General features: G+C 42.7%; 1 protein-coding gene across 2 annotated transcripts; it reads right to left on the reverse strand.

Annotated features, from left to right (window-relative positions):
* Positions 1-453: 453 nt before the first annotated feature.
* On the reverse strand, positions 454-23,626 carry rpa1 (replication protein A1). Of its 2 annotated transcripts, none has more exons than XM_019874353.1 (17): positions 23,361-23,626; positions 23,060-23,107; positions 21,945-22,023; positions 21,699-21,807; positions 21,191-21,279; positions 21,023-21,106; positions 17,550-17,658; positions 17,268-17,370; positions 17,126-17,194; positions 16,815-17,007; positions 16,596-16,732; positions 14,211-14,359; positions 8,313-8,442; positions 5,608-5,784; positions 3,765-3,872; positions 3,604-3,690; positions 454-1,149 (listed from the first exon to the last, which is right to left on the reverse strand). In XM_019874353.1, exons 1-17 carry the CDS (start codon positions 23,388-23,390, stop codon positions 1,045-1,047), a joined length of 1,806 nt encoding a protein of 601 aa, XP_019729912.1. In that variant the 5' UTR covers positions 23,391-23,626; the 3' UTR covers positions 454-1,044. The 2 variants fall into 2 exon arrangements, with proteins under 2 accessions (XP_019729912.1, XP_019729911.1); XM_019874352.1 differs by having other exon boundaries at positions 17,550-17,688.
* Positions 23,627-24,081: the final 455 nt, after the last annotated feature.

Below are 24,081 nucleotides of genomic sequence, written 5' to 3' on the forward strand. Positions count from 1 at the left end.
AAAACAAAAGCTTGGGTCCATGTCCGGCCGGGTTTCGCTCCGCACCGCCGCGGGACGCATTGGTCCTAAGACAAAAGGCCTGCTGAACAAGCTGCAGAGCTGGCAAGGTCACAGCTTGACACTCTTTCAGAACAATAACTCAGCACTTGTACACTGTGGCCGTGTCATTTCTAAAGAGGACAGCACAGTGGGGAGCTTTTATTGGAGTAGTCGGGATCAATATTTGACTTGTTACTATTCTTGGTGAGGTGTCCAGCCCATGGGCCCACCGGACAACTTTTAGTGGCCCACTATGTAGTCTAGGGCCCGACCGGTTAATCAAACGGCCAATTTAATCTGCTGCCATGAGCTTTTATTCATTTGAATCAGTCGCTTTTTTTTTTTAACACATTACAACATATGCCAAAGAAAACAGCCCCGACCATTTACGATACATCACAAAGAAAGGCATACTTAGTCCAAAAGAAAGTAGTATTTCTTTTTTATTATTATTGCTGGAACAGCTTCTCATTTTAACAACATCACACAAAACAAGTAAATGAACAACAAACCCGGTGACTTGATTCGACAACTACAGGAAAAACAAGTCAAATGCAGAAGCATCTTACAGAAACAACGCAACCTCTTTTCAATCGAAGATGATCTCCTTAGCGCGCTGTGCTTGCAAGTCAGAAAACGAACTCTGAGAATAAACAAGACTTATCAGGGCAAGCACAGCCACTTGCAGCTTGTGAAAAGCGGGGCTTGGGGTGGGGGTGGGGGTTCTCCTGCCGTGAACGCTTTTGCCGGCAAGAGACAACCAACTTAAGACACGCGGCACTGTTTTGCTTGTGCTGGCGTGACCGTGCTTACAGAACGAGAAAATGTTTAAACAAGACAGGCCAAACAGTCACTCTGTTTCGGGGCCAAGAGGATTACTCTCAAGAACATGAAGAAAAATAAAGCACGGGAAACCCCCCCCATCAAAAACCACAGGAACTGCCCACACACTTTCTCAATGCGCAAAACATATTTTTAAGATGCTTCTTGAGGGTTTTTTTTTTTTTACTTGGCGTCCATTTTCCTGATGTTCATGATCAACCTTCTGCTGTACTCTTGGTGGTCCACGGGCTTCACCTCCATCACCGTCGCCTTGATTCTGGACTCGTCCTAGCAGACGACATTGAAATATTGTCAGCCTCTTAAAATAATAGCCTAAAGTCATTTTTTGGCAATCTTTTTGAAACCGAAATTATTCATGCATATAATCAGAATGTGGCTCAGTCTTTCTGAAGAACAACAAAGGCAAAAAAAAAATAAAAAGGCCTGGCTTTTTTTTTTTTTTTTTTAGGGTGCTGACGATACGTACATCAACTTTGCCTTGACTGACCAAGTTTGTTGGGATACAAGTGGTTACCTGGCCAAATTTAATCATCTCGAGATGTGAGCAAAATTTGAAGTCATAGCATGATGATGTTTCAGCCGGGCTGTTTCGGTGACAAAACACATTCGGACGAAAATGTACTTTTGGGCCATTGCCAGCTGAAAATTTTCTGTGAGCGAATTTTGTTTTTCGAGATGTGATTGGATGGCGACCAGCCCATGGTGTACCTTTGTATATTTTACAATGCAATGCTTTTTTTCTTTGTTAAAAACGCACTTTTTTTTTTTTTTTGCTGGAATCCATTAGTGGTATTTCAATTGTTCCTTTCTATGCGGTTATCGTTATCAGCATCCTGCCTCCACATCCAGTGCTTGCAACAACCTTAAAAAGATGTTCATCCTTTTGTGAACCAAATCGCTCGGTGACTGAAAATGCATCCTTATGTAACAACGATTCAAATACAGTGTGGGACCGATAATGGAACATCCTATTCGTCCACTTCAAGAGCGGCCCCTCAGCCATCGAGACAGCGAAGGTCAGCCATTATCCCCGCCCCCAAGCACACAGGTCGTGCTCGTTTTGTCTACATTCTCCCCCTCACCACTTTAAAAAAAAAAAAAAAACAAGCTCGCCTTCAGTCTGGTGCCCTCGTTCAAGAACGAGTGTGCCGCACTGCTGCTCGCTTATTATGATGCAAGAGGACGCAGCATGTAGATGACATGAATGCAAAAATGGCAGTGTGATAGTTTATCAGGCCTAAAAGATGACAAGTCCAACAAGATGGATGTAAAAAAAAAAAAAAAAAAAAAGTTTTTCGAGCATATTTAGACAATCTTTTTCTTTCACTCTTTTTAAATATGCATGTATTTGTTGTTAGTGCAGACGCGATTGTTTAAAAACTGTCAAGTTATAAATTGCGTTTGTTGATTTCACATGGGCAGATATCAGATATGTGTCAGATGTTTTATCGCCATTTGAAAGAGACCCAAATCCAATCTAAAGACATCTTAATTACATACATTTGTCAGTGAAGTCAGGGTACCGCTTGTTGGCGAGAATGTTTTCCCAACAGTACTTTTGCTACATTGGAATTTATTTCTAATTACTGACTGCGTGGAGACTTTTCTCTTTACGGCTATAAGAATCAAACGACCTTCAGATATGCCGAGAAAGCATATTCGTGCCTTAATGGTGTTATGATGACGGTACGCTGGTCTCAAAAGGGCAGCTATAAAACAAGCAAAGGTTGCTCGGGACTGTACTCGAACTACCAAACTATCGCCCATGTGCCAATCGCTCGGCGTCCATTTTTTTGTTTGTGATAGTTTTTTTAAGCAGGGTCTCGAAAAAGTAGGGGGACTGTGCTCGAATATGAAAAATCACACTCTACATTGTACTTTGAATAACACACTTAAAAAAGAATGCAGAGAATTTCATACTTTTGTGTATTATGCAAGCGGCATTGTGTTGTTCATTCTGCTGTGCTTGCCTTGGCCACAAGGGGGAAGCGGTACTACACTGATATGATGAGAGCCTTGCAAGAAAGCCGCAATAGTAGTCGTTTTTCGTAGCGGACAAAGAATGTATGCGTGTGATTATTGTTGTATCCTGCGTCCGCAAGTGTTGTAACCAATACCGACGGATTACATAAAGTGTTTCAAATACTGTCAATTCAATGTGAAGAACGTCAAAGTGGCTCTCGCATCCCCTTGATTTTTCTCTATTGGAAGAAACAGTTTGGCCAGCCATCCTCTCAACTGAAGCTGATGACGACACAACGGCTGGCCCGCAGTCATGAAAAGGAGGCGCTTTTGCAGGTGTCTCTACTGAAGAACCGAGTAAAGTTTTGGCGGCGTGTGCGACGCAGGAGGATGCTGGTCGCTGGCTGCGCTCCAGACTTCCTGCTCAGAGGCCCAGCCCAATCAATTCTTTTATGCGCCGCAAAACAAAACTCGATCTGTGTGACTGCGACAAAGCTGCGCGTGTCTCTTTCTAAAAGCGCTGGGAAATGAGCAGCTTTGGCAGGCCAAAGGAGAGTGGGGTCGATATGCTCGTGAATGGAAAGCCAACATGTTCGCGGTCTTTGTACACACTTAAAAACAGGGTTAGGCAAAGTATGGCCCGCGGGCCGCACAGGCCCCCTCTGTTCTTTAAGTCCGTTTACCAAGAATTACATCATCAAGAGTCCTGCAATAGGAGCCAAGCAGTTGATACACATCACCAGAACCTGCCGTACTTACATTGTACGTTTCTAGCTTCACTCTGTTGCGAAACACAAACGTGCTGAAGTTGGCTTTCTGGAAGACCTCGTCAAACGCTGCTTCATTCTGAAAACAAACACACTCTTTTTCCAACAGATGAAACTTGAGGCACCGGAATAAAGCTCAAAAAAGCGTCTTACCGACTCCTTCAGCTGTCCCAGATAAGCTGCGTTTTGGCCCAAAATGGCCTCGGCGGTCTCCTGGAAGCAAGTCACCCACTGGTTGTTGGTGTAATCTGAAATGTTGGCCTGGCAAACACAAAAAGTGACACAAAGAGTAAGACTCGGGAGGTCCGTTTTAATTCTGGTAATGAAACTGCCGCGAAAAGCGAAAATCTGAGTAATTGACACACTAAAAACTGCCTGCAGGTGCCATAATACAGTGGCAAAGGCCTATTCAATTAGACATGGCCTGCCTAAATGAAGCACCTCACTTTCGTTGCAAAATACTTCCTTTGAAACTCATTAAGTGTAGTTGTAGTATCAACATGAAGCACTAGATGGCAGACATGGCCGAGTTGCGCTGGTCCAAGATTATACTGCCGTATATTACAATGTGAGTAGGTTTAACGCTCGGCGGTTTTGGAATGACATGAAGGACAAACAGTACCTGAATAATAACTTTCAAGTGAACAGATTTTGAAATGAAAAGCAAAAAAAAAAAAAAAAAAAAAGTGTTACTGCATTTAACAGTGGTTTGCTGTTCAGCAGTGTTGTGCGCTCCTCGTAGAGTAAATTAAAGGGTATTTTTGTTGACTTTTCGAACCCTTTTTTGTTAAAGCATGGAAATTTTATACATGCACTGAGCATGAAATTTAAGATGACAAAAATATATACATTGGTTCAATGTAAACAGACATGCACATATTTCGTCCATTTTTAAATTGTTTTTTTTTTGTTTGTTTTTGTCAGACATCTGCTGAGGAGGTGTGTTATCCTATGTGGCCCCACCCGAGTCGCGCTGATGAAAAATTGTGGCATCATCTATTATTTAAGTTGCCCATCCCTGATGTAAGTCATCACTTACCGGCGAAGAAAATAATGGAAAGGAAGAAATGTGATTTAATGTTTAAGGGCATCAGAGGGCTGCATAAATATTATTTTGACAGTAGCATCAGTCATTATCTTGCTGATATAAAGCATACATCTCTGGCCTAAATCTCAAGATAAATGCACCAGTTCATACTTTATTGCATGTTTTTTTTTTTATTAATGTTGACATTCCTCTCAGCTATGAAGTTAAAAAATACCCAAGGACAAAATATTGCAAATCTGTCAAATGTTCTGCCTGACCCCCAAAAAGTTATATTAGTTATATTCTTTTGAAATTAATCTGCCAATTAATCAGTTACCTGATTTAATTCCGCCAAATGTTGGAATGGGCATCATCCTTTAAAATAAATAAATAAATCCACAATGTTTGTGCTCTAATCTTAGACAGGGCACATAAACAGCAAAAAGGTGAGGCGAGGTTGCCAATAGGCTAGTAACACTGTCATTTGAACGTGCCAAATAATGCCAAAAAGAATATTTGCAATCCACAGCATCCCAATGTGCTTGGACCCACGTAGTGCACCTCATTTTGCCTCCAGAGCATCAAAACATGGGAAATCAATTTCACACATATCAACCAAAAACGAATAATAGAGTAGAGCGCAGATCTCATCTGTGACTCGAACAACAATGAAGGAAAGAGGAGATGGTGGCTTGATACCACAGAAGAAGAAAGACGGTGAAAGTGACATCTTGTGTTAAGGACAAACATTTGCTTATATCAGCATTTCTGTGGCAGGGACTTTTTATCTCAATCCACATGGGGGCATTTTCCCTGAACAGCATTTTTTTAAAACAACTCCCATTTATCTCCATGTCGACGTGGATTTTTTTTTTTAGTGCATAATCTATCATCCAAACAAAAAAATAAAAAAATGCATGCACATCACTGTGTCTCTGGCCTGAGGGAGCACAGTGCTGAGTCACTCACTGATAGGATAAGGCGGTACTTGAAGTTGGGGAATTCTTTGTCGCACTTCTCGCAGCGGTACATCCCGTTATACTGGTCCACCACCTTCTTGTTGCAGTCTGGAGTTGGGCACGCCCGGTAGAGGCAGTTATCTTGACGCATGTACACAATGGTGCCGATGCATGTGTAATAGTCGGCCTAAAAACAAACAAAAAAATGGGCAAAAAGAAAACCCATGAATGCCTTTAAATGTGGGCTGCACGCATTTGGATTTAAGTATCGCCCCTGCCATTTATTTTAAGTCAGAAAAGGTCTGATTATCAGAGAGCTCAAAAATAGTGTTACATTCGAAAAATCGCATCCACTTAAAAAAAAAAAAGAAAAAAAAAAAGAATAGAGCAAATGTTAAAATTCGATGTGTACTTAGCTTAAACTCTTTCATTACCTTTCTACGCTCCAAGCATGAAGAAGAGCACAAAAGACACACGAGAACGATTTTCAAGTTTTGTTTTGGTCTTTTTTTTTTTTTTTTTTACCGCACAGTGTGCAGCGTTGGTGCAGCAGAATCCTTATAGCACCGATGCAAATGAGCACTCGCTGCCTTCGCAAGCCCGAGACACCGGCTGCACATAAATAGCTTTTCGGAGACGTCCCTTGTCGGCATGGAAAATACCCAGAGCAGGGGAAATGGATTTCACATTCGTAAAGAGATGAATACGAAAACGAGCGGAGGTGCAGAAATTAAGAATTGAAAAGTGGGAGGCACCTTTCCTACGGATACAACCAATTAAGTGATTGTTGTACACCGATCCATTTAATCGGAGGAGCTTTTTGGAGGCGAGACGTCACACTGTTGCTGGAGCTGAAAACTGTGCTGGTGATTAGTTCATCCAAAGGGTATTTGATTCCAAATGGTAAAACAAGTAGAAATATTCAGATGAGGCCAATTTTATTGAAACTGTTATGAGCAGGGGGGCAAGGGGGGACCCCACAATTGGTTCCAAATGATACAAACTTGCGTCCTGGGGCCCAAATATGCTTTGTGGCATGGGTCAGAGGGACAACCAGTCCAATGTATCCCCCCCAAAGCATTCGCGTCAGTGGGATACAATACAAAGGATTGTTCCAAAGGCAAAAATCCCCGGCTGAGGCCCATATATCATGTTCCCATATTCTAGTCATTGTGTTGTAAGACGAGTGATATTTAACTCTAATTAACAGGGTACATAAAACCGAAATGTCACTGTTTAGATAAACCGGCGGCGGTTGGAGTATGACATGTCACAGCTGACAAAGCTGTGGCGGATGGCGCTGCGTAGAAGTAGTCCATGCCATTTTTTTTTTTGCCTCTCAATAGAGGCGGCAGTAATAAAGCAAATCCCTCTTCAATTAGGGTGACGCTGACCAGAGGGGGCAGGTAACTGTCACAGGGGGCAGGAGGTGGGCGTTTGCGGCACTGACACTTGGTGACAAGGGGCAATTCATCGCACCGGACTTCCTTTTGGGAAGGACTGTCTTCAGAGGCCTTGACCATAATGTTTGGCTCGATAGCCTCGGCTTAGCTGCTCTGTCATCACATTGGAAGAGCGCGAGCTTCCATCGACCAGGGGTCAACACCTCTTCTTCTGTGGAAGCATGAGGAAGGCCTTCACCTGAGTGACAGGGAATCGGGACGGTGTGGATTGCCCAAGAAAGAATTAACGAGACACGGAGTCAACAGTTTCACGATGTGGTACAGTGGGGACAATTTTGGCAATTGTGGACTTAACTGGACCTTTAGACATGCATTGGGGTGCCTGCCTCGGGATGGGCGAGTAGCAATACCTTATTTGAAGGTATCGCACTATTCAGAGAGCGCTTTAGATACAACCAACGATGCATACAAAGTGCTATAAAAAAAAAAATTAAGCCCCAAAACATATTTTTAAAAAAAATCTGATCTCAGGTAAGCCTCCTGCGGCGGTTTGACATCAACGAATCACCACCTACGTCAGAAGGTCTTTGTTCTAATTTTTGTCACTGTGTCAACTGAAAATGTAGTTATCAAGGACGAGAGAAGCTCAAGACTGATGTTTGCGCCCTGCTTCGCGTGTCCGTGTTATCGCTCCACAATCTGCTCTTTACCTAACTTAATCCCCGTCAACATAGTGATTTCCGAACGTGGGGCGCATGCTAAATCGGGTGAAACGCTGTCTGCTAATACCTCAGAGCCAGCCGTCATTTTCCGCTCCAGTTGATTTATACACTTCTGCGAACACCATTTCCCTTTGCAGTGCAAACAAGCAGTGAGGAAATTAAAGAGCACATATTATTGTACTCATCCACGGGCGGTAATTTCATTACAGAGGGCAACGAATGGAGGGTTGGTGGGTATATGTAATCGATAGCAGAGATAAATGTGACTTTCAGCAAGAGCAAACAGGCACACGGCAAAGACAGCAGATTAATGAGCTGGAAGACGAGATCGGGAACCTTTTCGGTATACATAACCGCTTTTGCTGCGATTTACTAAGTTGGTTGATTGTAAAGACTCATCAGGGCTGCTGGCGGCAAAGAACCTTTGTAATTTGACAAGGTTACACCGAGGAGAGACTATTCACCTGCGGCGTGCGCGTCAGCCTGTGCGTGGGCGTTCGTTTGACTTCGGAAATTCTCGGCGCGTGTGCTTAAACATCCGCAAAGAGCAGGCCGCAAGTGTCAATTCAAGAAGCATCGAGGCCTCGTACCTTCTCTCCGTGTCCTAAGTTCTCCGCCTTCACATCAGCCAAGGTCTTCCACACGGCGTTTCCCATGCCGCCACTTCCTTTCAACTCGGTCACAGACTTTCCTTCCATGCTGTGGCCTTCCTTGTCAAACCTGCAAAGCAGCATACATTTTGGTGCTAAGCAGTGATGGGGAACAAGCTGAGCGTTAACGTTTGGTCCAAGTCATTCGAAAACCGTGGTCAAACGGTTTGGTGTTTAGTATGAGAGATGGTCTGGAACCCGCTATAAAAAATTTAAATTAAAAAAAAAGAGCCATTACACTTCACATTTAGCTTTGGGTCGGCTATAGCACTTTGCGTAGCCTGGCTGCTGCGACAGCGTGCTCTTCACTTCCTTGTTTCAGCATACAGGTACCCGATTGCCACATATGACAGGAAAAAAAAAAAATCAAATCTGGAGTGAATTCCAGGACTCATATTTATTACCTACTGTATTAGGGATCGGCACAAATGAGCCCCATTGTGAACCAGGTATCATAGACAGATGAGCTAAACTGAGAAAGATTTTAGCCTTCTCCTCAGCTTGAAGATTCTTTTTCAACCAACTTGGTTTGACTGCTTAGAACCGTCGTGTTAATCCTGCCTAATTGAGGCAACCGTGTCTGTTAAGAGTGCAGCGTGTGCTTTTTCAATACGTCACAACTAAGACCCAATCTTTTCCACACGTCTGCCAACAAGGAGCAGTCAGAACATTATTTTTTTGTGTGTGTGCTGTTTGATGGCTTGTGGAAAGTGAAGGAGGCTTGAGAGATAAATCAAAAGAGGGATAGCAAAGTCATCCAGGGTCGGGCTGTTTGCAGCCATATCAAAAAACCCAATTTCGCACAGAATATCCCCTGTTATCCAGAGAAGACAACAGGAAGGGAACAAAGGGTGGGGGGAATCGTTAAAAAAAAAAAAGCAACAATTGGATAGGAGAGGAGTTTAAAATGGTCACCAACATCAAAAGTGATCACTAATGTGTTGGGCCACAAGGCACAGCAGCGCTCGAGACAGGTTGTAAATACATGCCTTGCTCCTGAAGGCAAGACTAATTGAAAGCATCCCCATTAAAGCAGCAGAGCGTTGCTGAGGCAACGCGCCAGCTGCCGTGTTCCACTTTTTGCTGATGAATGCCACCAAACCGATTTACGCAAGCGCAGGTTTTACTTTCGATTGCGAATGTGAGTAACTCGTGGCCTCAGTGTTATGCTGAAATGACACCACATGGATAGGCACGGCATCCTTGCTCAACATCCAAGGGAGGTGTTCAGTGGGACCTCTTGAGGTAGAGAGAGAGAAAAAAAAAAGTTGAAAACTGATTTCTGTGAAAATGTGCCCTTTAAAGTCAAATGAAAACTAAAGGCATCATGGTGAAATCGTGCAAGATGGCAGCATCTCTTGTGAGACCGGATCTGTGAATAGGTTGGCTTTAAAACTGTTTGCACATTTTTGGTTGTCCTTCGGTTCATCTCACCGATTTTACTTGTTTGAATTGGTGTATCCTGTTATTTCAATCACTTTCAAAATTAAAGCACGTTGGAACTTTGTGTTCACCTCTATTTTCTGAACAGGTTGAAATGTGGGAGAAATAAACAAATAAATAACGGTGGTCTGGATTATAAGACTCTTGGTAAAAGATGCAAATCGGTGGAATCAGTGTCCCGGGCTCCACGCGGTGAAAATGAGAAGGGAGGGGGGAAACAAATGGGTGCGTACGCAGTCATGCAACAGCGGCTGCGATGAAACAAATTACATCCAGCAGGAAACATGCAAGTGTCATTTGGAAGTGGGTGAGGAAAAACGAGCCCGCGCGGCCGTAGGTTGTCGGGTACACGTGTACACATTTTACACGTGTGAAGGTACGAGCAGCGTTCTCCGGGAGTAATCTCATCACCGCCAAGATACCATATCATATGAAAACAGCCTGTGTGAACATGTTTACTCCTTGTTGTCACCCATGCGTTGCAAAACATGGCAGATTAAAGGCACTTCATTAGGTACACCAACATAATGCTGCAATTTGCCCAAACTGTCTGCTTCAAACCAAAATGGCCATCTTGCTCAATTTCAGCCATGGGTCCTTCAGACTTTTTGCGTGTATGCTGTTCTGGTTTGATATGGCCATCCAATTTGTGTATGTCAGTGACGACAGTGATTTTTAGGGGGCGGGGATTAAAAAAAAAAGTGCTTGGTACTTAACATGCAGAGTAAACCCGCACCATAACGTGCCCATCCTGTCCCTGACACGCAGTCAACTGCGTGCATGAGTACACGCACGCACACGCACCATGGGCTGCCACCGCACTTGAATTTGGAAGAATTCTCTCTTGTACAGAGTAAAATCCCACATTCAGTCTGTGCTGCTCTAAAAAAAAAAAAACAAAAAAAAACATGATGATATTGGGCTAAAATAACAGCAGAATGCTAAGGAAGCGTGAGGGTCACCAGGCTACGGTGTAGGCGCCTTTGTTTGCTTCTTTCCCCATCATGGCGGATGAGTGAAGGACATCAGTGACGGCAAGGCGGACAACAAACATCGGCCTGGCCTTGGGTGACAACACAGAAACTTAAGACGCCAACCGTATATGGACGTACTCACCCCAAAGCAGGGCTGTACTGGTCTATGTTTGGGGCTGTCAGGGTTGAATTTGTTTTCTAGATGTGCTGTTGCCACCTACTGGCACAAAATACCAACGCATGTGTGAAATATCACAAGGAACACGGTTGACAATAGCAACTCTTTTCTGTATCAATGTAATCAAGAACTACTCTGCTGAGGGAGGGAGGGAGCATCAGAGCCAGAATAGACGGTTGACGTTTTGGCGCCTTGATGTTTGGAAACCATTTGGAGCAGTTGGACAAGCATTAATAGTCCAACTGAGGGATTTTCCACCAAAGACTAAATCGCTGTACCTGAATATCAACAGCAAAAGATTGAGAAGTTACTTTCAAGATGAAATTGAAAATGAGACAACGCAGACCTCCACTAAGGTCGAGCAATCTTAATTTGGATCGTCACTCCTCAGGTGCTCACCTACTCGTGGCTGCTCCGTAGGGACGGCAACAAAGTCGACTCATGAATTTACAACCTACGAATGGAGGGCTGGACTGCTGTGCCATCAAAGGGGGGCAAAGCTTAAAAAAGGCCAACTTTAACTGCCCATTGTGTTGAAAGCAATTGCTGCAAGCAAACACGCATGGTAGTGGAGATATTCTCCTCTCGTTCAGGATAAGTGGCGCTGTCTTCATGTCAGTGTGTCGGCAGCCAAACACCACTTGAGGCCAAAGTGAGAATAGAGAAAGCAATGAACTCTCTGAGGCAGATATGTGCATTTTGCTTCTTGACATCAGCTGTTTCGAAATCACCTCCTCTCTTTTCTATGCATGTGTGTGTATGGTTGGTTGTGATGAATGTTTCATGGGAAATACGTTTCTTAATTTGCAATTCTATGTGGTCCATCAAACCTTTCATGGCCTTTTCTGTGGCCTAAATGATATCGACACTGGATTTTTGGAGTAATCCTGCTCATAAAACAAACAAGAAAACAACCGCCCTGGCAGAGGTAACTTAGGTGCCCGCTAAGCGCCACCGCTAATACCTTGACGTTTCAGCCAATAACCAATAGAGCAAACACAATCCTCAGACAAAAGTCCCCAAAGGCGCGCGCGTGTCACGCCTCGGCGCGAAACGAACAATGGCTGAAAGGAACACCCTGAAAGAGTTGAGCATCTCCCGAGGGCTGACTGAAATGAATCATCACAAGAGTCATTGGGAGCCTCATTGACTTGCTCCCTGATTCAGTTTTCCATCACGGAACAATCAAAGAAGGGACACTGGATATGTGTGGCGGCCGAGCCGAGCCAAAGGATTATTAGAACAGCAACAAAGCGCGGTGGCCTTGTAATGTCTGAAAGAAACGGGCACAATGAGACGGTGCGCATTACAAGGGTATGAATGTAAGGCAGCCTTACACTGAAGAGCCTTTTGGAATCCTTTTCTCGCTAAAGCCACGTTTCCTTCGGTTTAGAACAATCAGACCTGATTTGGCTTGTGGGCAGGCACACAATCGGCCCGAATGCCATGCGCAAGCAACACTGTGGAAACCGCAAATGAACGCAAAGGCAAAAGGGGAACATGACATGGTGCAGTGAATGCTGAACATTATCCTTACACAACAAACAAAAGGTTTGGAATCACTTCTCTGTCGTTATCCGTAATATGGTGCGGAACTGCTTAAAAAAAAGAAACCTTGGAAGTGGTGCCATTCGGATTTGGGCTCGATTTCAGCTGACTGAGCATCAAGAGAATTAACATGTTTTGGTTTTAGTGATGCTGTTGTGAGGGTAAATTAGAGAACCAGAGGAGCAAACCTGTGCTGAAGAAAAGTGACGCGTGCGCATGCACACGCACATGCTGAATAGGAGTTGTGGGTTCACTAGCGTCCCACTATAGCCTGTTTCAAGGTTACGGTTGGACAGCGTGTAATGAACTTTTTTGCACACTGCCGTAAAGTTACGTAGCCTTTCTGTATGCTCAGTTAGCGCCGTAGTCACAGCTGTTCCAAATGACTGCTTCCGGCTTGTGACATCTTAGTGATAAGAAAATGGCCTGTTGCGACTTGCATACGCTGCTGTCCTACGATCACACTCTGTCGGCAATAAAACATCTATCAAACTAAACTCCTAAATACAAACGAGCGCCTAACCAATAAGGATTTTTATTTTTGGCCAATATGGTTATTGGGCAGAATAAAATCCCAATAATGAATTAATCAGGTAACCCATGGATTCTTGAGTACAGACAAATGACTGTCTTCCACGACATGAAGTATCATCTACAATTCAGAGAGACCTCGCGGGCAAGCGCAAAAACCGTCATCAAATAATTAGAGCCAGTCAAGATGTCCCATTTAAGTGCTCTTAATTTGCCTCCCACTTAGCTGCAAAGCAGAGTCACAACTCATGGTGATCGAGCAGATAGCTCCTTGCGATCAAGTGGAAAACACTTCTAGTACAGAAGGAAAAAAGGAGTAATGGGCTCAAAATGTAAGCCCTTTCGCCCTTTGGTTCCAGTTTTTACATTTGTGATAGAGAATAAGAAACAGCTTGAATGTTTGTAATGGACAATTGATTACCCCGTGTAATAAAACATTACTGTGTTCGCATAGCCTAGTGATGCAGTAGATTTGGACAGCACTCTAAACTAACGACGGTAAACAAGTTGAACGCATATCGTGTGACGGTCTCAGTCAAACGAGCAGTATCATCGTTGCAAAGGCAGAACTATTTGATCCATCTCCAAGCGGCTCTCCGTCAGTGCATGAATGCGGTCGCTGGTGTAAACAAACCCTTTGGATGCAAAAGCAAATGCACGTCTGAAAATGGACACATCAGCGCTGGGGAGACGTCACGTATGACGCAAAATGTGACACACCATTCTTGTTACAAGGACATTAGCATAGATTTCATGCGACCTGCAGATACAGAGGTGATGAGGAATCCAACATATGCACTTCCTCGGAGAAAGAATGACTCCCATTCCCATGCAACGTTTCGCTGCTGCAGCAATCCCCCCCAGCCCCCAAACCCAACCACAGCACAATGCGGACAATGTAGGGAAATTCTTGATCGTCACAATAACAACATGCTTCATATTTACTTGGAAATTGAAAAGGCGACATTCCTTCCGGTTCTTCCAACCATAACAAGGAGGAATGAATTGAGGTGGAATAAAGAGAGGGCAGGAAAAGCCCTGGGATGTACATTGTATAAATTGTCTCCTACTTCCTGTTCACAGCACCATGTCACATGTATACAGGACGGAACAGGGTAAGCGGTTTCCCGAAGTGTATTATCGATGAGATTGTTGTGGGCTTACCAGCCGCGCAACTTGTATGCCTCAGGGATGTCCGGGTTGGTCATCAGGGTGCTGGTGAAGGACGTCGAGAGTGAGACCCCGCCGAAGTCGGACAGCTTGGCGCCCTTAATGGCCACGATGGGCTGAGAGGTGCCATTGAACTGCTCCGCCTGCACAACAAAGGTTGAGGGGGTATTAGGGGAGAGGGAAAAAAAATGGAGCCTCTCTTTTTTTATTTTGGCTCAATTACTTCTTTTGTGTAGACAAGTGTTTTCAAACATTTACGGAGCCAAGGCATACTGTATATTTTATTTTTGAAAAATCTCACGGCACACAACCAAGCAAAAATATATACTGAAATTATGTGAGAACGCCACAGTGAACAATAATATGGAAAGAACAACTATTCGGAATTCCATCGGATTTTTATCGACACTTGGAAGAGGCCCGACTCCAATCTAAGGTCGTTGCCATGAGTCATATTCCTTTTGTGTCGCTTGAGAGAAAGAAAACCAATCACAATCGGCACAATAGGCTGGATACCTGAGCCACCCAGCCTAAGAGAGAGACATTTTACTTGGATTTTAGTGATACACAAAGCACTTAAGAAGTGAATACTCGCACAGACAAAGCATAGGGGGAAAAAAATCCTTCGCACTTTTTGTTTGGCAGAAACCAACTTGTGTGGCTCCAGCAGGTCCCTGCAGCAAAGAGCGGATAAACAAACAGGAGAGGCTGTTTTTTTTTCTCCCCCTTCGTGAACAAATAAAAATGGGCAACCTGAGCACAGTCCCAGCGAGATGCAGGTAAAGAGTCAACATCTGGAGCAACAATATACATCGATCAATACCACGACATTTAGAAAGTGGAGTTCTGAAACCGAATGAAGAAAAGAACAGAACATAAGGCCATAGTGGGCGGATAAGCAGCAAGCTTGTTTAGGGATATGAGGTTGTAAAATAAATGACAACAGATGAGTGTTGAATGAAAATGAAAGCTAGGATTACTATTAAGATAAGGTTGTGTCATTGACATGTCCTAATAAACGCAATCTGGAATTAAAAAGGGGTATTTTTAATTGTCTGTATACAAATTGGGGCTCAACCAATAGGTCAATGCAGGTTCTGATATTTGGCAGAATAAAATGCCAATAAGCGGTACATTTATCCCCCTCCAAAAAAACTTTGTAATTGGTCAAGATTTTAAGCCAATCACGTTGAGCCTGTCTAAAATGTTCTTTGCCAGTGCCATCGCTGAACTGTACATGAAACAAACTGAATGAGAATAATAAAAATAAAAAAGATATAAGGCAACAGCTGTGATCGCAAGCTGCAATCGCAGACTGCTGACCGCTAACAACTTCCGGTGATGCAGGTCACACACCGCTGTAGGTTCAAGGTGACCTGCTTTGTTATATTATTTTATTTCTGAAATACTTTTTTTGTGAAAGTGAAACTGAGAAGATGCTTAGGGTGCAGTGTGCACCAACACACAAAAATAGAATATTAATAACATAGACAAAGACATACATGTTTTTTTTTTCTATTTTCTCCTAGACCCACCGCGATCGACTTGGGACCAGTTGGCGGGCTACCGGTCAATCGCGACCGACTGGTTGGGCACACTTGATTTAAATCATTAATTTCATGAAGTACAATAAAAAGTTGGAGAAGGAAAATAAGGGTGCTTCCAGCAACATTGAGATAGTCAACTGTAGTTTCTCTATCTGAACACTAGATGGCACCCACATGACCATGAAGACGAAATAAGGTGAAGTCGTATCATGGTGCTCTACTACACCGCAAATACGTGAATAAATAAAGAGATATGCCTGACTATTGAGATGACTGCAACGAACAAACTCGAATTTCGCCAAGTCCAGACAACCAACCGCCCATTCTGAAACTCTTTGCGGCCAACTAAGTTTTGAGATGCGCACAACGAAGCAAGATGCAAATGCTAATGCGAGTCGTCTGCCGGCGGTAACGCCCGTTCCCACAGAAAGCAAAGCCAATGCATGTGCATAAAGAAATAAGCCATAGCTTGCTGAATTCTCAAACGCCTTTCCTGAGGCCAAAAGTTGTGCTATCATTTCCATCCTTGATTTTTTTTCCATTTATTTTTGCACAGGTGTGTCCTAAGATCTAACCATTCAGTTCCCACAGTACGTTGGGTGGCACAATACATTTAATGAATGACGTTATAAGGACGTTAATCTTTGTCATATGTGTTTCTGTTGCCAGTAGTTGAATGTGTGCCATATTTAATTCGTAACATATGCTAGGTTGTTTTTTTTTTTAAGCAAACCATAACTTTGGTTATGGTTTGCCCCAACCTAACATATCACCTGTAATTTTGGAGGGTGTGTGTTTTTAGCAACTGGACGAACGAATCATCTTTACTTACTTCTTCTCCCCACAACGTGAGCATCACCATCTTGCCAGATGCGTCCATCAGATTAATCGTCAGTTTGGACACTTCCCGGTTGGTCTTCGTGGTGAGGCGGGTCACCTCACCCACACTCTTGCACACGCCAATCACGTCTGTGGAGGACATGGTCAGTGAACTGAGAACAAGCCAGCAAGAAAGAGATAAGTGGTTTTGATTCAGTAGACATCTCCTTACCCACAAGGGAATCCTTCTCCTTCTTCTCCAGGTCGCCGATGGTGATGAAGTCGCACTGCACCATGGGGACATCGCAGTTGTCCTCGCACGGAATGATGGAGGTCTCGCCATTCAGGGTGACCTCGTAGTCGTTCTTCACTGAGGTGAACCGCTTGTTGGCCACCTTTAGGTTGCCTTTGGAGATGTAGTAGACCTGACCACAGCGTACGGATGGAAGTATAAGGCATTAAGGACAAGCAGCGTACTACTACTACTTGTAGTCCATAAATTACAGTATAAGAAGTTATCATCAAGTTTTGAAAAAGCCCCACCTTGCCAACCTCGATGAGCCCAAAAAACTTGTCTACTTCTTGGTTGAAGCTGGTCACCCTGATCTCTCCCTGGAACCACAAGAAAGTTGAACAACAAGGCGTAGTACATTTCCACAGAAAAATATGCACGAATAACACTTACGCTCTCGTCCACGACCTCCATGGAGAAAAGTTTGCCATCGCCACGGGAGTTGCTCCACGTGCGGATGCTGCTCTTGTTGGTGATGCGGACGCAGATGGTCCATCTGAGGGCAGACACCTCTATTTACGATATGTTGCTGTAAATATCTGACTGCACATTGTGACACACAACGCTATTTGATATTTTCATGCATTACTCACTCAGATATTATGGATAACGCCCGACATTCTGGAGTTAGCTCATACAAACATTGCATGTGAGAGTGGTTTGGTAAGCACGTACTTTGATAGGTATGGGTTGAGGCTGGCAATGGGCTGAACTTTGGAGGGCCCCCCTGGCGTCATGGGCGCGGCCGGCTTCTTCCCAAAATCTTTACCGACCGCTCTGTTCACTGGAGGGGGGAGGGAGGCGGAGGAGGGCGCTAAATGGCGTGTGAAGAAGAGCGGAGTGAGATGTACTCACCCGGTGCTGCAATGACCTTTTTCGCAGCAGTCATTTTGGCACAGTCACACAGTAAGTAGTAGGAGCGCTACAGCGGCTTTGTTTCACAGTTCGTGTTCAGTTTAGCTTCAAGAAAGGCGGCTTCCTGTTGCTCAAATGTAAGGGGTAGTCATTGTAAATACGCTAATATAATGTACAGGAGAGTGCATAAAAAGCTTCAAGCTGCTGAATGCCCCAGGTAGTTGTGAACGATTTTGAAAAATAATCTAATAAAGCAATTTAATTACTTTTTCAAGGTCGTTTTTGCATGCGTTGTCAAACAAATACCAGCATTGAATGAATCTGAATTACAATAAACAATATCAGTCTTACTATACATTCATGTTTTGGTCTTATTGGCTAGGTTTACACTAAAATAAAAGCAAATGAACCATGACCTAATGTGAAAGTTTATCTACTTCAAATTAGAGTTGTTAATCTGCTAAACATTTTGACCTGCAGTCTTAACCATTTACGCCAACTCAAAATTCCAAACAATTGAGGCGTCAAATCACTAAATCGTGTCAGATTTCAACAATAATCCAAACCAATCTGTGTTTTTCCTCACTTCAGTTCATTGTGTTACATGAAATTATGATATATAAACATGTGGTTGCTCTTCTTAAGCACTGAACTTCAGTAGACACAATAGATAGCCAGACAGAGATAGATAGACAGATTGATATAACGCCTACCAACCAACCTGAACTAAGTTTTATCTTTTCAAAAATTGCACCCACTGCATTTGCAAGTTGCTTTCTACTTGTGCGATGTCAATTTGATTTGAATTAAATGTTCGGCCCTAGTGGTTGTGAGGGCAGTGCAACTACTTTTTTTTTTTTTGTGGTACAACAATTTTGGCAGTCCCTGTATCAGAGGAAATACAGCACTTGGCATTTTCACTTCAGGGAAGCTATTTTCACCGCATTACAGCACTGCGATGGTGACCAGCACTGTTATGTGTGTTTATGAGTGGGCCAAAAATGTCATCGGTGATCATGTAAATGTACAGCTGGCATCTGAAGTGCAGCAGAAGGAGGCAGCACATAAAAAAAAAGAAAGGCGTGCGAGATGGCAGCCTGGCATTGAGAGAGATGATTCACAGAATAGAGGCGACTGTGAAACACTGTTACCTCCACCCAGGGAGTGTGAAAGAGCGGTACAAACACGTGAGGTTTCCCCCCTTTGACGATTAGATTTGTGTGTGTGTCTGCAGCTCACGCATAGGATTAGAGTTCAAAGTGTCCGTTTGAGTCCTCCCACTTGGCCAGTGGCTGGATTTAAGGTAATTAAGCCCACGGCTCGAGACACCAACAATGACCGTGCTGATGAGGAGGATGCCCGCCCCAAAACTCAATCCCCCTCTGCATAGCAGATTAGAGGGATGAAGAAGACGCAATGACACGAGAGAGCCAAGAAGAGAGCGAGAGAGGGAGTGGGAACACCCTCAAAGTTGGATCACTCCCGGTGCAGGTTCTGTGTTGAGGTGCCATCCAGCACTGTGATAGTTAGCGTCGTAAGGGAGCATTCCCTCACAAAGACACTCACAGTTTCAACATTTAAGTGGGAGGGTTTGTGACCATCTATTTCTGAGGCTCAAAAATGGAGAAATCTTTGCCAAAGCGGTTGATAAAATGTCCTGCCTAGCACCGAGTATTTAGAAAAGTGATGAAATACTCCCATCTGCTGGTTCAAGTACAAAGCCTTGTGGGTAATTTTTGACTTAGTTTTTAAAACCACTTCGGAACTACAATCCACAATTCCAATGAAGTTGGGATGTTGTGTAAAACCAAAACCACAACAATGATTTCCAAATCCTTTTCAGGAGACAGTATAGTCACTTGAACACACAACAAAGACAAGATTTAATGCTCTAATTTATGAATGTCATTGTTTTATGTAAATATTCTCTCCTTTTGAATTTGGAGCCTGTTAACACGTGCCAAAAAAGTTCTGACAGGGGCAACAAAAGACAAAAAAATTGAGGAATTAAAAAAAAAAAAGTTCGGAAGACATTCCACATGTTAACAGATAAATTGCAACCAGGGAGTGTCATGACTGAATATGTAGAAGGAGTATCTCTGAAAGGCTCAGTTGTTCCCAAGCAAGGATGGGGTGAGGTTGCATATCGGTTGAGGAACCAATAATGCTGAAAGGAACATTCCAGTTTTGGAACAAATATGCAGCCATCCAAGCAATGTTTTTTTCAGGGATGTCCCTGATTATTCAGCAATACAATGAATGCCCAGCCACATTCTTTAGATTGGGGATGTCAAACTCATTTTTGTTGCGGGCCTGATTTTAGTTACAGTTTCCCTTGGAGGGCCGTTATATCTGAAACCACATAAAGAAGTCAAGAATAACAGTTTATTCACCTATTATTTAAGTTACTGTAATGAGGAGTTTGGTAACAAGAAAATGTTTATAGTATCACTTGGTTATTACAAATGAGAATTTGAAATTGTGGTACAGATTTTAGCAAGCATCATGAAATTTGATTTCCTTTCATGGGCTGCATAAAATGATGTGGCGGGCCAGATCTGGCCCCCGGGCCTTGATTTTGACACCTGTGCTTTAGATGTAACACTATGGCTTTGTAGTTAAAGAATGCGAAGATTAGACTGGTCTGCCAGCAGTCCAGACCTGTGTCCCATTGAAAATATGAGGCACATTATGAAACGCAAAACCAGAGTTATGCATGAAGCCAGAATGGTGGGGCAAAAAAAAAAAAAATCCAAGCTTCACCAATTAATAATCCTCGGTTTCCAAACGCTATTTCAATGTGAAAGAAGGGAAGGTGATGTATAAGTGGTAAACATGCATCTGGCTTTTTGGGAATGAATCACAGGCAACAAATTCCAAATATTTTTGGAAAATAAAAAGCTAGTCTGAAACTTAAATATCTTGTCTTTATAGAGTCTTCAATTGCAAATCGGTTGAAAAGATTAGCAAATCATTGTTTTGCGTTTTATTTACATTTACGAACATCCAAACTTAGAATTTGGGGTTGTATAATACACGTTTGATCTCAGCCGCTTACTCACTCATTCATTCATTCAGTCACCTTCAAAAAGGAAAAAAATGGGTCCGTGTGTTCCGCACAGCTCCCCCTTAGATGTCGGAATTTTTTTTCTCATGAGTGAAATTAAATGAATCAAAACGTCTGTATAACGGTGTCACATACAGTGAGAGTATAGTTCGTGGCAATGTAAAGCACAATTCAAAACCTTTAAAAATGTAACAACTTTTAAGTCTTTCACGCAAGCAAGACTCACGATCATTTCCAATTTGAGCCTGAAGAGGAGGACGGCTGACAGGGGCAGCTGGCGGCGCGGCCTGCTGAGGGGCTTTAGCCTGTCCTGCACGCACACCCATTTGAGACACTTCGTTTAGATGCAGAAATGATTTCACATCAAAATGCTTTGAGTTGCATGAAGCGTTACCATCGCTATAAGGAGTTGGGTTGCCAATTCGGCCGTTGACATCTGCCGCGGGCTTGAGGACCTCGATCTCCAAAATGATTACCACACGTCTGACATGAAGATCAAACACACAAAATTATCTTCCAAATTACTGAAGAAATTCAAAAGGAAACATTGCACAATTTCTTATTATCCCTAATTCTGGGAGTCCTCACGGTTGGAAACTTTTCATGGGGATTCACAATCCCCCTCCGCATCGCAGATTAGAGAGATGAAGAAGAAGCTATGACACTAAAGGGCCAAGAAGAGATTAGAGATAGTTTCACGTTCAATTAAAACAAAACATAATTAAAAATATAGATTAATATGAACAAATATTGATTACCGGTATTAAGCATGTCAAATGCAAAATGTTGTACTTGAACCAATTCCCAATAATTTGTAAAACTAAGGCTAACCTCCCTGACAAAGTATCCACAACATGTCCAAACAGTCCCAGTTAAGAGAGATAAGACGAGAGATGCGTTACCGTCCATCCTTGAGAGTATTTGTCACGTGTCTCTTGATACGAACAATGCAGTTGGGGGCCAGCAGGTTGTCTTCGGCCATGAAATTGAGTTGTGTGCAAAGCATGAATGCTGGGTAAGGAAGAGGAAAAACACTTTTTGTAACAATGCCACATTTTGCCTGACAATGCAAATGACAGAGTCCAGGGAAACAAGATACTAATATTAAATGATGAGTAAGAGGATGAAAAAAAGTACATTGTACTTACAGGACATGGTGTGTCGTCCATCGCTCATCATCACACGATAACGAGCTGGACCGTTTCCACCCTCAATCTTGCGGATGCTCTGGAATAAAATAATTGCAGGTATCTATCAGGGTTAATGCATTTATTAAGGGGAAGTCATTAACTACAAATTTCTACATTCAATCGATACATTTTCCATGGTTCTTGTCCTGAATGTTGCAGGTGAGTCGGAGTCAATAGGTACATCTTGGACTGGTTGCCAGCCAATCGCAGGGCACATATAGATACCCACGGAAGAATGGATGTAATAAACACGCTCAATCATATCTTACCACAGCAGAAGAATGAAATAATTCATTTATATCACTTTGATTTGGAAAGGAAGTGATATTTTAAAGCACTAAAACAAAACTGTCCCGAATTCAAACAACCCGAACCCTTAATAAAAGCAATTATATTTTTAACACGTTATCAACGTGCTTGCTGATTTGGGATTGCTGCAAGAATTCAGACAAAAACCACATCACTATTTGTTGGTTTGGATGTTTTGATTTTGTCATTTTACCACAAGAGTCATTCAGTAAATAATTTTGAACAATCTTAATTTATTTAGAGATTTGAAACTATTTACAATCATAACATTATGCTTATTCTTACTGATGTCAATTTTTTAAGGGTTGTGAAAGACTGATATAAGACATTTTAATGCAAATTGAAAGGCCTTGGCTTTGGATTAATGGGTTCAATGTTTTTTGTGGATCGGCAGGTAATGTTAAATGTTATGTTAAACCAGTTGTTCCCAATTTCACTTAATTTGTCTTAAAAGTATTTATTATGAATAGCATATCACTGTTCACTTATCTATGCCAGCGACAACCTTAACAATGAAATGCTCATCCACTAAATGGCAAGTTTATAATCAACCTGGGTATCCACCCGTTTCCATTCATTGCTTTGTGTAAAGTGCAGATTTCATACTAAGTAAGTAGACACATACTCAACCTTGTATACTGTATATACTGTACTTTTAGTACCACTTTCCGTTCGTCGGTGGTTCGTGAGAATTTTATGTGCCGAAGCTCAACAAACTTTAGTCAAATATGACATCAAATATTGCGTTAAACAGACACACTCACCACCAGTTGAAGGATGGCGTCGTTTACACCGCTTCCGCTGGACAAGGCCTAAAAAACAACGTTATACAGTCAATAAGTGTCCGATTATACACAATACGTTTATACTTAACAAATATCAGCGGGTAATGTTTTTCACCCGACTGACGACGACAACGACAAAAAAAAAACATTTAGAACATTTACAGGTTGAAAAAAACACTTCACTAACATTTGTCAATTTTAAGCTAGCTTCGCTTTAACGTTACGTTCCGGGCTGAGACACCACGAAGGACAAGAACAAAAACAAATATAGTAGGCATACCTCTATCGCTCCGTCCGTCAACTGCATCATATCTGCGAAGAAGCAGTTATTTTGACTTTGCTAATATTTTTTTAAGAATGAGATACACTCTGGAGTCCGGACTTGAGCCGTACTGCTTCACACTTCGAACGCAAAGTAAATCGTCCCCAATGGCGCCAACGCTTCGACTGTCCCGCCAAGCAGCGTTTACTTCCCGCTTCCGCTTTATTTAACTGATCCCGGTGCAATTCACATCGGCAATGGATCATGTGTAACGGATGCGTCACCAATATCGAAACCGACCGCAGGTCAGCTAAGTGACAGTGCCGAAAGAAAACGCAAGACCATTGCACCTTGCGTCACGATGCATTCGATGACGTTCAGAAAAATTGGAAACTTCAGAAACACCGCTATATTCCAATAGTATCCAGCTGCAGACTCTGAGCAGGTAGCTTCAGGCAAGGGTAGACAAACGACGGAAGTGGCTGTGGTAAATTTAGGGAAATTTGATTTTCAAAATAAAGTCCCAAAGTGGCTGTGGTAAGTTTCGGCAAATTTGATTTTCAAGTCCCGGAAAACGAAAGTGAAATGTTCATTAATTGTAATGGGGAATATAAATTATTTTATTTGAATAATAATCTTTCTTTAAAAATTAAGTTAAGATTATTATTATTTTTTTTATCAAACTAATTTGAGATAGAATTACTTTTACTTATTTGATGACCTACTTTGCAATACAACT

The sequence above is a fragment of the Hippocampus comes genome, unplaced genomic scaffold (assembly GCF_001891065.2).
Source record: "Hippocampus comes isolate QL1 unplaced genomic scaffold, H_comes_QL1_v1.1 scaffold125, whole genome shotgun sequence".
Lineage (NCBI taxonomy): Eukaryota > Metazoa > Chordata > Actinopteri > Syngnathiformes > Syngnathidae > Hippocampus > Hippocampus comes.